The sequence below is a fragment of the Pogoniulus pusillus genome, chromosome 13, assembly GCF_015220805.1.
Source record: "Pogoniulus pusillus isolate bPogPus1 chromosome 13, bPogPus1.pri, whole genome shotgun sequence".
Taxonomy (NCBI): domain Eukaryota; kingdom Metazoa; phylum Chordata; class Aves; order Piciformes; family Lybiidae; genus Pogoniulus; species Pogoniulus pusillus.
Genome location: NC_087276.1, coordinates 20,185,534 through 20,200,929, shown reverse-complemented (window position 1 = coordinate 20,200,929; position 15,396 = coordinate 20,185,534). Strand labels below are relative to the sequence as shown.

The 15,396-nt window shown below is 51.3% G+C and overlaps 2 protein-coding genes across 8 annotated transcripts in view; one reads left to right on the top strand and one right to left on the bottom strand.

Moving 5' to 3' along the window:
• The first annotated feature begins 1,307 nt into the window (after positions 1–1,307).
• TEX47 (testis expressed 47) lies at positions 1,308–6,480 on the top strand. Of its 3 annotated transcripts, XM_064153339.1 has the most exons (7): positions 1,310–1,555; positions 1,676–1,748; positions 3,023–3,126; positions 4,032–4,096; positions 4,920–5,118; positions 5,492–5,654; positions 6,344–6,480. In XM_064153339.1, the coding sequence occupies exons 1-7, from the start codon at positions 1,454–1,456 to the stop codon at positions 6,379–6,381; spliced, it is 744 nt and encodes a 247-aa protein (XP_064009409.1). In that variant the 5' UTR covers positions 1,310–1,453; the 3' UTR covers positions 6,382–6,480. The 3 variants fall into 3 exon arrangements, with proteins under 3 accessions (XP_064009410.1, XP_064009411.1, XP_064009409.1); XM_064153340.1 differs by lacking the exon at positions 4,920–5,118 and having other exon boundaries at positions 1,308–1,555; positions 3,023–3,082; XM_064153341.1 differs by lacking the exons at positions 3,023–3,126; positions 4,920–5,118 and having other exon boundaries at positions 1,309–1,555.
• A 96-nt stretch (positions 6,481–6,576) lies between these two features.
• The window catches only part of ARHGAP17 (Rho GTPase activating protein 17), a 56,338-nt gene continuing 47,518 nt past the window's right edge, over positions 6,577–15,396 (bottom strand). For 2 of the 5 annotated variants that reach the window (XM_064153334.1, XM_064153337.1), the window contains 3 exons: positions 15,046–15,215; positions 13,669–14,283; positions 6,577–7,533 (listed from right to left, as the gene is read on the bottom strand). In XM_064153334.1, the coding sequence (XP_064009404.1) occupies positions 7,403–7,533; positions 13,669–14,283; positions 15,046–15,215 (916 nt within the window). In that variant the 3' untranslated portion in view covers positions 6,577–7,402. Of the gene's footprint in view, positions 7,534–13,064; positions 13,089–13,668; positions 14,284–15,045; positions 15,216–15,396 lie in introns of all 5 variants that reach the window. The other 3 variants (XM_064153335.1, XM_064153338.1, XM_064153336.1) reach the window with 2 other exon arrangements.

Genomic DNA, 15,396 nt, shown 5'->3' with positions numbered 1-15,396 from the left:
CTACAACCACTTGGCTCCCCTTTGGTTCAGTTCCTCAGCCCTGGAGGGGTGGGTGACATCTCCAAGTGCCCAGAGGAAGACCAGGGTCTGTTTGTGCTGTTGGTGGTGGGGGCAGAACCTGTGTGAAATTAGTGCTGATGGATTCATTAACGCTGCTGCCAGGTCTTCAGGCTTGCCTGCACTGGGCTGGCCACTGAGCTGAGCCTGACCAGCTTCAGCACCCAGCACGGGAACCACCCCAAAACTCATCAGGACCACCTGAAGGGTCTAAATCAGCCCAAACAGGCCAGGTGCTGCAAAAGAGGAGGCAGTCAGTGACACTCCCTTGGCTCCTCAGGAGAGCCTGGCACTCTGCAGCCTTTCTGGTTATCTTGGGATGCCTGAAGAAGACCAGGGAAGTTCTTTCCTCCTCTACTCTGCTCTGCTGAAGCTACAGCTGGAGTCTTAGGTCCAGGTCTGGGCTCCATAGTTCAAGAGAGACAAGGAACTGCTGGAGAGAGTCCATAGGAGGCTCTGAAGATGCTGAGGGGGCTGGAGCATCTCTGTGAGGAGGAAAGGCTGAGAGCCCTGGGGCTGTTGAGCCTGGAGAAGAGCAGCCCCAGAGGGGATCTGAGCAATGCTCAGCGAGAGCCGAAGAGTGGGGAGCAAGAGGATAAGGCCAGACTCTGTCAGTGGTGCCCAGTAACAGAACACAGGGCACAGGAGCAGACTGCCCGGAGAGGTTGTGGAGTCTCCTTGTCTGCGAGAACTTCCACCGCCAACTGGCCACTGTGATCCTGGGCAAGCTGCTGTGGGTGCCCTGCTTTAGCAGGGGGATGGACTGGAAGATCTGCAGAGCTCCCTTCCGACCGCACCACGCTGCTGCTGTCCCCCGGGGCGGTGTGTGGCCGCAGCTGAAGCCATTACAGAGCGAGAGCTGCTCCTGGCTGCGCCGTGTGGGGCTGGGCGGAGGGCAGAGCCAGCCAGCCCCCGTCCCCCGGGGCGGTGTGCGGCCGCAGCTGAAGCCATTACAGAGCGAGAGCTGCTCCTGGCTGCGCCGTGTGGGGCTGGGCGGAGGGCAGAGCCAGCCAGCCCCCGTCCCCCGGGGCTGTGTGCGGCCGCAGATGAAGCCATTACAGAGCGAGAGCTGCTGCTGGCTGCGCCGTGTGGGGCTGGGCGGAGGGCAGAGCCAGCCAACCCCCGTCCCCCGGGGCTGTGTGCGGCCGCAGGTGAAGCCATTACAGAGCGAGAGCTGCTCCTGGCTGCGCCATGTGGGGCTGGGCGGAGGGCAGAGCCAGCCAGCCCCCGTCCCCCGGGGCTGTGTGCGGCCGCAGCTGAAGCCATTACAGAGCGAGAGCTGCTCCTGGCTGCGCCGTGTGGGGCTGGGCGGGGGTGGGCTGCTCGCGGCCCGGGGCCGTGCGCGGCTGTGCGAGCGGCTCCGGGACCGCCACAGGCTCCGGGCCCCGCGGCCGCCATGTCGGAGCAGGCTCCGGGGCCGAGCCGGCCGAGCATGCCGGAGCCCGCGGCGCTGGAGCGGCAGAGCCTGCTGGCCGTGCGGCAGGAGCGGCTGAGGCCGGTGGGCAAGGGGCGGGGGGCGGCGCGGCCGGGGCCGGGGCCGGGGCCGGGGCCGGGCTGCCCCCGGGGCCGGGCAGAGCGAGCCCGGGCTGTGCCTTCCTCTCCTCTCCTCTCCCCGCAGAACCGGCTCCCGCTGCACAGGCTGCTGGTGGTGGCCCGGCTGGCGCAGGGGGTGTCGGCTGCGACGGTGGCAGGTGGGTGGCCGGCCCGGAGCGGGCTCTGTGCGGGACCCCGGGGCGGCTAGGCGGGGGCAGGAGCCGGGTCGAAGTGCGGACTGCCGCGGCCACCGGTTCCCTGCGCTGGACCAGAGGGATTCCACCTTCTGCCCCGCACCTTCCGTGCTTTTCTGCCCCAAATGCCTCGAGTACATCAAATACTGGCGCAGAACACCTACAGACCTCTGCAGCGACTAACGATGGGTTGGACCGGGTCAGCTCCAGAGGTCCCTTTCAACCCCTACCAATCTGTGACATTCTTAGTAGACCAGAACAGGAGAAAATACTCCCTTGTTAAATTCCTCAACCTAACCAATTCTATACCTTCCATACTCAACTATGAAAAACCTTCCCAGAGACTTGATTTTTAAAGTCTGGTACTGATTTTTGTGTCCAGCTTTACAGAATCACAAAACTGCTTCAGTTAGAGGCTTGGTTTGAAAGGTCTGATGCTGACTTTGCACCCAGCTTTACAGAGCCTTTACGCAGCTCTTGCAGTTGGAAAAGATCTCCGAGGTCATCAAGCCCAACCATCACCACACCACCACCGTGGCCATATAGTTTTTGGACACCTCCAGGTGTGATTTTCTCAGGCAGCTAAAATGCACCAAATCACAGAGCCACAGCTTGGTTTGTGTGGGAAGGGACCTTGCAAGCTCATCTGGTCCAACTCCCCTGCAGTCAGCAGGGACACCCCCAACTAGAGCAGGTTGTTCAGAGCTAGAGACAACCTGAGCTGAAATGGTTCTAGGGATGGAACAGCTCCCACTTCTCTGGGCAACTTGGGCCAAGCTCTCACCACCTTTGGTGTCCCAGATTTCTTCCCAGTGTTTTCTTTGCTGGGTGAGATACCTCAGGTCAGTTCTGCATTGTTTTTTAACCACCTGTATCAGCTGGTGCCAGCCAGGATTCCACAGGCAAGACTTCTGAAGTGCTCCACATCTGGGGCCCTCAGATGCCATAACCTCTAACAACAACAGTGTAAACAGTGTGAGGATGTTCATCTTCAGAGTAAACAAAACACTAAATGGAATTTCAGACTCCCAGCTACTGAAAATGTGCAGGTTTCAGTGCATTTTAGGAGCCAACATGAATGGTGGTGGTGGTGCTACATCAAGAGACCTTCCCAGCAGCAATGCTGCCATGCTTCCTCTGACATCTGTGTGACTCCTGTGCAGAGAGCACAGAGCAGAGCACCCAGCCCTGCTTGACAGACTGCCAGGGTTGGTTTTTTTTTTCTCTTTTGAAACAAGATTATTACAGAGAACTGTTTGAAAACATCTTGGAGGACCACTCAGGAGAGAACATCTCAGGTCTGCTGCTTGTCCATCCCAGCTGCATTTTTCACCTGGTAGAAGTAAGTTCCATAAATTCCTAGAGGGATCAGGTAACCTTGATTAATTTTGGTAGCCATATGGCTTTTGACTACAAACATCAAATTCTTTAGTTAAAAGATGTCCTTGCTGACTGCAGGGGGTTGGAATTGGTGACCTTTAGAGGTCCCTTCCAATCCAAATCCGTCTGTGCTGTGCAGCCCTCAACACAGAAAGGATATGGACCTGCTGGAGTGGGTCCAGAGAAGGCCACAAAGATGATCAGAGGCTGGAGCACCTCTGCTATGGGGAGAAGCTGAAGGAGCTGAGTTTTTTCAGCCTGGAGAAGGGAAAGCTCCAGAGAGACTTCAGAGCAGCCTGCCAGTACCTGAAGGGGGCTACGGGAGGGAATGCTTTGCTAAGGCCTGCAGTGACAGGATGAGGGCAATGGCTTAGAATGAGAGAAGAGCAGATTTATGTTGGATATGAGGAACAAGTTCTGCACCATGAGGGTGCTGGAACACTGCAACAGGTTGCCCAGGGAGGTAGTAGAGGCCCCATCCCTAAAGATCTTCAAGGTGAGGCTAGACAAGGCTCTGAGCAGCCTGATCTAGTGGAGGATGTCCCTGGTGGCTGCAGGATGGTTGGACTGGATGGCTTTTGGAGGTCCCTTCCAACCCAAACCATTCCAGGATTTGGTGGTCTCTTGCTCCATGCATAAAGACCTACATAATGCTGTGGTGGGTTCAGGAGCTTACCTCTGGGCTTGACTCCACCCAATGCTTCAGACAGCTGCCCTAGAACATGATTGTGACAGACATGGTGGGATCACCATGCTCTGTCCTCAGTGCCTGAGACTCCAAGGCAGGGCAGATGAAGAATTAGTGTAATATACACAAATAATTTTGCAGTATGCAGCTATGTGCAAACTCTGCCCTCTCCTCTGCAGTCCTGCAGCAGCACCATCCATCTCATCATCCAGGATTTAGCCTCTCTCCAGAATCAAGGCCACAGGTAAGTTTCACATCACCTTGGGTGGAATGAAATTATAGCAGGTGGTAAAACACACCCCTAAGGCTAAGCTGAACATCAGCCATGGTTATGGCAAGCTTGCATTCTCCTTTTGGCTACCTGTTGCTCTCAGAGGAGCAGCAGATGGCCTTTGGAGGTCTCTTCCAACCCAAATCATTCTATGACCAATCTGTTCTGGAGGCAGACAGCAGCTTTCAGTCCAGCCCTCTGCAGTGGAGTCCAAGACACCAAGACTTCCACTGCCCACAGCCTTTATAGGGTCTAGAAACCAGAACAATTTCTTCTTTAGGGATCAGCTATAGGATTTCTGGATCCTGCTTTGTAACCACCTCGAGATCCTCACATTGGAATTCCAGTAACTCTCTTCTGAGCTTTAGTCATTGCCTTCCAGTCTCCTACTTGCCATTTTGGCATCAGTCCCACAGAGTTCATCCAGTTCTGATCTCTCTCTTGTCCCAAGTGTCTCTGTAGGGCCCTGGATGGATTCCCTGACATGCAGGTTCATGGAAGCTGATAATTTTCTTCTTTGAAACTCCAGTCAGAGCAAGCTGCTCCTGTATTTGTTTGCTAGGTCCCTGCTGCTCTCCTGCTCATTTCTCTCCCTCACATCCCACCAGTCCACTCCAGACCCCTGCACAGTGCCCCTGGGAATGACTGGTAAAGGTTTCTGCTGGCTGGGGCAGGAGAGGTCACTGTGCTGTGTCCATATGGTCCTCCAGCACAGCTCTAGGAATGCAAACCACAGCTCCCTGCTTAAGAACTCCCTGCTGTACTTCAGGTTGGAATGGCCTCTCTTTCCACACAGTGCCTTACTCCAGGAAATTAAAGTTCTGCTGGTGGCACACAACATCCCCACCAGGCTGTGCCCAGACTGGTATGCGGCAACAGCGACAGCTGCTGTGACACGGCCACAGAGCTCTCCACCAGCAGAGTCTACAGCAGAGGTGGTGGCAGAGTGCCTTGCCCTCCTACCTCAAGTGGCAGCCTGCATTCAGAGTCTTGAGGTAAACTGCAACTAACTAAGCAATTTCACTAGTTTCCCCTCCAAACCACAAAGCAAGCAGCCACCCTGACAAGCACACATCTGGGCAGCTTCCAGATGCAGCGTTAAAGAATCACAAAACATCATTCTTTTACTTTTTCTAGACCCCTGCAGGGTTATTTCATGCAACCATGTGATTAATCAACCTCTCCAACACAGCTTCAAGTCAGTTGAAAGTGGCTGACACACTGCCTCTTCCCATTGCTGGGCTCTCCTAGATCAGGTGGTTGGTTGGTGAACTAGGGAGGAAATCCAGCCCTGCTTTGGGCAACCTTCACTTTGTGTCCCAGCCTCCTGCTCTGTAACCACTCTGAAATGTGTTGTTTGTTACCAAGGATGACACTGAGGAGGACATGGATGAGAGTGTGCACACTCTAGCACCTGACCTGCTGATCCCACCAGAGACAGTTGATTACTTGTGCCATGCTGAAGAATGTTCAAGTCCAGAAGATTTCCTAAGGATTTATTTAAGTCCGTCACAAGTTGCCTTGGATTCAGGTACACAGAAAATGTAATCACAGAACTGGAATATGTGTCTGCTAATCCTGAATTCGGAGTTAGGAGTTTGTTGTAAGTGCTTGCTGCAGTGACAGGAAAGCAGGACTGCACCCACTGACAGAGGTCACTGTCCCTGCTAAGAGATGTCTGCATAGGAAACAACTGGACGCCTTTGGGAATTCAGACCAGGAAGGCAGTAACTAGACTAGATCCTCTCACCAAGTACAATGTGTCTTGGCAGGACAAGAGGAAAGAGCCTCAGGTTGCCCCAGGGCAGGTTTAGGTTGGACATGAGGAACAATTTCTTCCCCCTGAGGGTTGTTAAGGCCTGACCCAGGCTGCACAGAGTCCCCATCCCTGGAGGGGTTTCAAAGCTGTGGACATGTGTTGCTGAGGACCATGTTTTAGTGATCACCTGGCAGTGCTGAGGTGATCTTATCTTAAAGGCCTGGAGCCTTTCGAGGCCTGTCTGGACGCCTTCCTTTGTGACCTGAGCTAGATTGTATGGTCCTGCTCTGGCAGGGGGGTTGGACTTGATGATCTCTTTGGGTCCCTTCCAACCCCTGACATCCTGGGATCCTCCTGCAGTCTAATTCTGATTCTACGATTAAGGACTTTACAGGTGTAGTAAACTAACACAACTAGTTATAGGCATGTTACCTGGATTAACTAGTTACCTCTCATTGCAGAGACTGTGTGGCCTGTTCCTTCTCATTTATCTGCATGACACAGGCTGCATCCAGTGTCCCCTTTGCAGCTGGATTCATTTCTGTTTAGCATCTTCACTCCCAGAATGCTTCCACTAATGGCCTGTAAAAGAATGAGCTGAGCAGTGAGCGAGCCACGAGCTCAGGGCACGGCTGTGCCCCATCCAGGGTGCCTGCTGGAAGCAGGACCCCTCACAAATGCAATAAAAGATGCCTTAAGTTGACAAAAGACAATCTTTAATTTTTATAAATGTTCACCCAGCTGATGAATCCAAACAGTTCTTCAAAGGTCCTTCAAACTCAACTGTTTGCAATACAAGCACAACCCCCCCACCCCCCCCACTCTACTCCCACAGCTTCATCCTGAAACAGCTGCAAGTTCCACATAAAGAAAAGCAGGCTTGGTTAATACAAATAACTCTAAGTATTGGGTACTGATGGTTAAATAGCACTGAAATGATTAAAGATACAGTAGGGTTCCTTCTACAGCTGACAGTCCTTCAAAGGCACTAGATCCATCCACAGTTTCAGCAGGGTGACTGAGAACCAGCAGTCACCACACCAGCACTCAAGCTTTTTTGTTTGGATTTTTTTTTTTGGTTCATGTTCTCAAAAGAAATCTGCAGCAAATCAGTGAGGGAATGTCTCTTGCAGGGCACCTCCTTGTAACCTCTAAGAACTAGACAGAAAAGGTCTAACCGTGCCATTACAAAGGTTATCTCCATGATACATGCACTTTAAACAGCTATGTTCTGCTTCTTATCCTGGAGGAACTCCTGCTCACACCAGCTGTAGCAGCAGCAATTACACTTCCTATGCAAGTTTCTGCAGTGACTGATTCCTTCCAGCCAAGGTTTTGAAAACCATCATTCAGACACAGATCATTCAGCTTCTTCTGAACGGCTACAATGGCTCTCCCCATGAGGCACATGTCCCAACTTCTCCACCCTTCTGCCACATCATCAGAAGAAGCTTTTTCACTGTTAGGTCTGTTGGTTTTCCCACCAGGAGAGGAACCTGTCCCAGGTTGGAGAGTTTCCACTACAGAGCAGTGCTTTCTGTATCATTGTCGAGGTCAAGTGTGAGGTGGTTGTGCAGCTCTCTGCTCGCAGTCTCTGCAGGAAGCTCTGAAGAAGGGTTTGGAAGTGGTTCTTGAATACTGGAACTAGAGTCTGCACACAAAATGGAACAGCAAGGTTAGCAGGCTGGACACTGACATCATTCCCTAGTGTGTTTGTGCTGGGCTTCCTTAGAAAGAAAAGAGAGAGGAAAGATCAACAAAGGTTTTTAGAACACCTGGACCTGGACACAGAGAGGCTAAGGCAGACTCAGAGGCTGAAGAGGTGCTTCTCCTACAAACCTTTGGTTTAGTCCTGTACAGAATAGACATTTCTTGCTGAAGAATGGCCAATAAGGTTTAAGTCTCAGATTCCTCTCCAGGTGTTCACATCAAACCACAATGATCACTCAACAAGCGCCAGCCAGGTGACCACTAGCTAGGACTTTCAGAAGCAAGAGGAGCTTGGATGGTGTCAAAAGGAGGCACTGTCCCTAGAAATGCTCTAAATCTTGTGCTAACTAAACCCCTCTTTGGGTGTAACGCAGCACATCATGTTCTGTGCCACTTCTGGGCAGAGGAATTTTGTTCAAGCCAAAGAGTACAAGAACCTCAAAGCATTTTGCTTCTGGTGGCTGACTGCCCTGAAGATCAGAAATATTCCTAGGAGGTCTTGTAACTGAAAAGATGATTTCAGTGTTTTGGAAATGCCAGAGCATCGCTTCCTGTAATCTAAATTGCCAAACAGCAAACAATTTCGGCCCTTAAATCTATAAAGGAAGCAAAGAAATGCTTTGCTGTTAAAAACAGGTGTCATGGGTGGGTATTCTGTCAAGATTTTGACTCCTATGTCACCCACTAAGTCTTCAAATTAGCCCAGAAATGACTTCATAAATGCTCAAAGTTTCTGAGCTCAATGGCACGAGAAGAGGCGAGAGCAGAGAAGGAACTGAAGGCTGAGGGCAGCCTCTCCTGCCTCTCCCTCTGGCAGCCTTACCCTTCAGTGACGCTAAAGGAGCTGACACTCTGATGGCCTGACACTGATGAAGTGTTGGCATCACTTTCCCCAACACATGACTTCAGGACTGCTTCCTTGGCAGGTGTGAACTACACAAGCTGTCCCCAGGCTTGTAGCAGAGTCTAGGGGAGCACCATATTGTGCTGAGGCAGCATCCCAGTGGTAAATGAAGTCAGCTAGAAGGTACAAGACAACTGGTCAGTACTGTCTGCCCTGGGAGTGGGAGATGCCCCAGCTCTGGAAACATTCAGGGGCAGATCAGGTTGTCTGGGGCTCTGAGCACCCTGCTCTAGCTGAGGATGTCCCTGCTGACCTCTCGGGTCCCTTCCTACTCAAACCAGTTTGTGATTCTTAAACACCATCACCTGGAGAAACTTTTCAGTGGGTTTCTCTCCCCAGGCCTTATTCTCATTTCCAAAGCCAGTGCCCTGGTTACTGGGCTATGCCCAATGCCCTGGCACACCTCCAAGATGGTCCTTGTCCAACAGACCTCTGAAAGTAATGAAGAAATAATTACTGGGGCTACTTCAAACCCAATCCTTTTCACACCTGATCCACGAGACCAAGTTTCCTAACAGCAGCAGCTCTCCTTTATCCCACTGTTAGAACCATAGAACTGTTTTGGTTGGAGGAGACCTCCAAGATAGAGTCCAACCACCAGCCTAAGACCACCATGACCATTAAATCATGTCCCTAAGTGCCATGGCCACACATTTCTTGAACACCTCTACCACCTCCCTGGGCAGCCTGTTCCAATCTCTGACCACTCTTGCAGGAAAGATTTTTTCCTAATGTCCAACCTAAAGCTCCTCTGGCACAATTTCAGGCCATTTCCTGTCCTTCTATCACCTGATATCAGGAAGAGGAGACCAGCCCCCAGCTGCTGTTTCTTTGGGAGATGAAAATTGCAGTGCTTCTCAAGTCTGTTGGTTTAACCTTTAGATTAAGCCATTTTCACTCTTGTTACCAGAGGCAATACCCATAAAGAACCAAGCACAGATGTCTGTGTTGCCAAGTTCCTCTTGCATTTTTCCCTTACTCCAAATGTTTCATGCTGAGCTTGACCCCAGCAGAGAGAAGCCACATAGCAGAGGCACTGTGCTTACCCCAAATCTAACACTATTACCTTTGAAGTTCCATCTAAAGCACAGCTCAAGAGGGGTGGGCTTCAACTCCTGACGCAGGCACAGAAGCTCTCCCTGCTGTGGCCTACTTCTGGGGTTGATAGCTCCAGCCCCCTTCAGAGCTGCCTTTGCAAGGTAGGAGCTCAGCAAGGGGGTCCAGGTGCCTGCCCAGGCAAGGGAGCAGCTCAAATGTCACCCTGACAGTGTGGGAAAAAGCACCTGAAGGTGGGCTCCCACGGAGCAGGCTGCTCTCCATGAGAGCTAGAGAGGGACTTCTGACAAAGGCTTTACAGGAGTTGATGGCTTCAAACTGGAAGAAGCTGGACTGAGATTGGACGTTAGGGTAAATTCTTCCCCATGAGGGCGGCGAGGCACTGGAACAGGTTGCCCAGAGAAGCTGTGGAGGCTCCAAGCCTGGTGGCAGTATTCAAAGCCAGGTTGGATGGGGCCTTGAGCAGCTTGGTCTAGTAGGAGGTGTCCCTGCCCATGGCACAGGGGTTGGAACTGGATTATCTTTAAGACCCCTTCTAACCCAAACCTTTCTCTGACTCTATGACTGCCTCTCGAGGAATGAATCAGAAAAGGAGGTCACTGGAAGTGTGAGGTGACACAGGAGAAGACAAGCAGCTCCATCAAATACAAACCAAGCCTCTGTGCAAACCAGGGATTTCTAGATGGGCTTTTCTGTGTGTGGAAGAAGTACAAGGTGAAAGTGGCCAGAACACGAACAACTTAACACATTCTAGCCTCTGATACTTTAGTAGGTTAATGTGAGAGCATCCAGCAGCCATTCTCGTTGCATGCCAGGCTAAGGATGATGCAAGCAAGCAGTGTTACTGTGACAGGTTAGTAGTGACCATCAAGCACACACAGTGATTCAGAATTAGCAACGGGTTTTGGCCAATCAGGTGCCTTTTCCTTACCATTCAACTTGCCAATACAGTTCCTACTGAATGCAGGTCAAACATCTAGATTATTTAATAAAATTCTTGATTAGAATATTCTTCTCTAGGCCTTTATTACTTTAATATCATCACTAGAATCTGAGGCATCTCTAAAGCCCAGGACACAGACAAAAGGAATTCAACAGCATCCTGAAAACAAGGCAGAATTCTTGTGCTGTTATCAAGCTGGTTGGTGAATTAATTTTGGTTTCCATTATTCCCCCACTGCTGGAGGTCAAAATTAAACCCAGGCAGAATGAAACCCTCCACATGTGAATTAGCTAAGCCAGTCCTAAGTGCTTACATGAGCACGTGTCAGGGTTAGAGCAGACACTGTCATGGGGCAGGCAGTGGTGTTAATTCAGAACAAACACAAAGCCTCTCCAAACCAGGCCCATCTGCAAAGGGAATCTGATCCTGCATGGGGAGTGCTGGGCAAGCCTGGGCAGACTTCAGCTGCTCCCCAAGGGGGCTTGGTGGGTTTGTTTACAAATCCTACTCGATTTGGCAGCTCCCTTTCTCAGTTCTGCTAGAGAACCTTTCACCAGCAACTCTGCTCCACTGGTTGTCCTGCCTAGCAGCTTTCACACTGTTTACTGTACACATCCTGCAGGGTGAATTCAGCACTTGAAGGGAATGATGTTACATTTCTGCAGCTGTTAAAACTGTTTCATTTCACAGTTTATTGACATTGACCCAGACTACAGGAGTTGTGTCCCTCTGCTCTGCCTGTAACTAGCTGAAAAGGAGGCAGCACTGTGCTGTTGTTCCCAGTCCATTCCAATCCCTCCCCTGCAGCCTGTGTAACAAACCAATTCCCCCACTAATGCAGCAGCTCCTTGCACACCAGCTGGGTATCATTTAGAAGACAAACATTTCCTCACTTCCATTGGGGTGCAACACTCCCTACTTCTCTGCCCTCATCAAAGCCCCTCAAATCCAGAAAAATGCCCAAATTGAAACAAATGAGAAATGATTTGGCATCATAGAACCACAGAATGAGTCATGGAGTGTTCTGGGTTGGAAGGGACCTCTAGAGGTCACCTAGTCCAACCTCCCTGCAGCCAGCAGGGACAACGAAGCTGAGTGAAGTTTGACTCAGCGGCACAGTTCCTATGCTGAACTTCTTGCCCAGTGCTGCAGACAGACCCCAGCTTATTTCTGAACTCAGTTTAGTTCCAAGCTGCCCCTATCTTTAAAGAAACTGACAAGAAAGCACAACGAGGAAGAGTCTGATACTTTATAAAGCAAAGCTACATGGAGTTGTTTCAGCAGCTCATTTACTGCTGCTTTCTGATTTTATTTTAAACTGCAATCTACTTCCAGCTTGACTTCTCCACCCAATCCTAAACTCAATCTAACAAATCCTCATCTCAGTGCCTCTCCTGGAAATGGTCACATCTTGAAGCCTCAACTTTTCCAGCCTGCTCTGGCAGGGGGAGTTGGACTCAATGATCTCTTTGGGTCCTTTCCAACCCCTAACATCCTGTGTGATCCTGCCATGCAGTTGTTACTTGAGCAGGCAGCACCTCTAACCTATGAAGAGTAAGGTTGTTAACAGCTAATTAAACAGCCTAGTGCCATTAGTGAGGCTGGAGCTGAGAGGATGCAGATGCAAACAGGGTGTGGATGCTGCTTTGTGCTTTCTGCAGAGGGGTTTAGTCACTTGAACTGGTCTCTTGCCAAATAAATTCCAAGTAGTTAAAAATAACTGAAATCCTCGAGTGAAAGCCCGAGTGAAATGCAGCAATGAAACTCTGAACTGCAGGGAAACCCCCACCAGTGTCTCTACTTGCCTGCACTGATTAGAGCAAAACCTGTTTTAAATGGGTCCCTGCTTCACACCTGGCTTGTGCACTAGCAGCTGTGGTGACTCTGTGTGAAGTGTTACTTCATGGTCATGAAGACACAAAGCTGCTGGAGTGAGCCTGGAGGAGGCCACAAGGATGATCCAAGAGCTGGAACACCTCTACTATGAGGACAGGCTGAGGGAGCTGGGGTTGGTCAGTCTGGAGAAGAAAAGACTCCAGGAGGACCTTAGAGCTGCCTTCCAGTACTACAGGAAGGCTGCAGAGGGACTTTTCCTGAGGATGTCGAGAGACAGGGCAAGGGGTTTGAAGCTGAAGGAGAGCAGGGTTAGACTGGATCTTAGGAAGAAGTTTTTCAGTACAAGAGTGGTGAGACTGTGAAACAGGCTGCCCAGGGATTCCTTTTCCCTGGGGGAGTTCAAGGCCAAGTTGGATGAGGCCTCGAGCAGCTGAGTCTAGTTGAGAGATGTCCCTGCCCAAGGTGGGGAGGTTGGGGGAGATGAGCTCTGAGGTCCCTTCCAACCTGAGCCATTCTAGCACTCAATGATGATAACTTCATGTTCACAAATGAAGCAGCAGAGGCCTTCTCATCTCTTACACACAGGCTGCTATGTAGTAATGAGGTAACACATAGCTGACCAAAGAGAAGCACATCATCCAAAGCACGTGTACAAAATAAAGCTACAGATACAACAGTGCTGTGCAGGAGGAGCATTGGAGCTGAACATGGCATGGGGCTGGTAAGTACAAACCTTATTCGCAGTAACCATCCCCACCTGTGAAGGCACCAGGGGGTAAAGCTGTTAGGCAACAGAATTGAACACTTTGCATTCCAATACATTAGTCTTACTCTAGAGAAGCTGCAGCATCTCTGGGAAGTTTTAACCATTATGAAGTAAGTTTAAAAGTATTAGTGCCCTACAGCCATTCTCTCTTCCTTACATAAGCAGAGACTCAGCAGGAGAACGTTACCACATCTGCCTGTTTTGACTGTCCTAAGCAGCTGGGTTTTTTTTGCCCCCCTTCCAAGACTTAAATTAACATAATCCCTACCAACCCAGTCACTGTGAACTGCATGAAGCACCTGGGAGAAGACAGAAAGTTTCTCTTTATCAATGTTTCAGAACAGAAAAGCCCTTTTGCCTCAGGAATGAAAACCTGCTCTGAGGTAGTGCCCCAAACCCTTCTGCACAGAACAGGTGGGTGGGCATTGTCCCTGGGAACGAGCAGTTTGGGATGTTCTTTGTGCTGTTCAGTCCACCCATCCACTCCCTTCCACTTCATTTCCAGCTACAGGCACCACTGTCTTTATTTCCACTCCCTCAGCAGACCAGGGAATAGGAGAAATCTACTCACCTGTTACTATTTTGGAAGCTGTTTGCGTGGGGTTTGCACTAATACCATCTCCAGCCAGCTGAGAGGGAGGAGGATGAGGAGGAGGAGGAACACTGGGTCTGTTTCTGGGCTTTGGTACCGGCCGTGGCCGTGGCAGGGTCCCAGTCTGAGGTGGGGAGTGAGACTGGGAGCTCTCCTGAGCAGCTGGCTGTGGTGCTGGGGAGCTGGTGGTGTGTTTTCCTAGAGGGGGTGTATCAGGTGGTGTTGGAGTCTGAGGAGGAGTGTAACAGGGCTGCTCTGGTCCGTGCTCACTGCTGGCTGCAGCAGCAGGAGAGGTCTGACTGCCTGCCTTGGGCTGCAGTGGAGGAGTAGCCTGTGCTGGGGGCTGTGGTGGTGGGTGGCTGGGAGCTTGTATTGGGGAAAGGCTGCTGGAGTATCTCCGAGGTGCAGAAACCTGGGAAGTGGAGGTCTGGGCTGCTCCTTGGTTTGGATGCTGAGCGGGAGGAGAAGAACTTCTAGCAGGTGGTTTTGGAGAGACAGAGGGTGGCTGAGCAGCTGGGGTAGAACTTTGGCTTCCTGGCTGCCCTGGTGGGGGATTGGCTGGCTTAGGAGGGGCTGGTGCAGGCTTCTTCATGGCTGTGGAGAGAAGAGGGGAGATTTCATGGCTGTGTACTGTGAAACCAAACTCCTAGAAGAAAGAAGTGAATGAGCTGCACACAAAATTACTCAGGAACATTATCAAAATAAAACGGTGTAGTTGTGAGGCCAGGCTGAGAGAGCTGGGATTGTTCAGCCTGGAGAGGAGAAGGCTCCAGGGAGACCTTCTGGTGGCCTTTCGGTGCTTAAAGGGGACCCAGAGCACTAGGGGACAGACTTTAGAGCAGGGCCTGTATTGACAGGACAAGGGGTGATGGTCTGAACCAAAAGAGGGAGAGAAGGAAGAAATGTTGGACACTGAGGGTGGTGAGAGCTTGGCCCAGGTCGCCCAGAGAGGTGAGAGATGCCCCATCCCTGGCACTATTGCAGGTGAGGTGGTTTGGGGCTCTGAGCAACCTGCTCTACTTGCAGATGGACCTGCTGACTGCAGGGGGGGTTGGACTGGTTGGGTCTCTTCCAGCCCAAACCAGTTTGTGATTCAGTTATCAAACAGAAGTGGCATCAAGAGGAAGCCACAGCAACGAGTGCAGTTCATAAATCACTGCTCTGGGTGCCTTTGGTAACACTGCTGCCAGCACTCGTGGAAGAGTCCAGAAGTCCAAAGGTGCCTTTAGCTGGGGGCTTAGTGCAGTGCACGTGAACGAAACCCTTGTCTGCAACAAAGGAAGTGCTGCTGCTAAGGGATCTCAGAAAGCATCTCTGCAGTGCACAGAAGGCTTGAAAAGGAAAAAAAATACAAACCCAGACCTCTCCTCATGGAGTGGGGACTGGGCCCTGCTGCAGTCTGTGGCTGGTTAACTGACAGCTGGTTGGTGCTGCCTGTGGGCTGGGTCTGGGCAGCGCCCAGGTGCCCGCCGTTTCTCACGGGTGGAGGAGTAGCTGCAGATGTGGCGTCCTTCGCTTTTGAGGTGCTGAAAAGGAAAACCCCTAGATTAGAAGGTGGTTGTAAAGTGCCTTTCCCAGGTCAGCTGCACCCCTTGGGGCTTATAAAGTGACGCTCAAATGCTTCAGAAAAGCTTCTGCTCTGGCTGGGGCTGACAGACTGAGCAGTGCTGCAGCTCTTCAGACAGGTGACCAGCAGGCTTCAGGCAA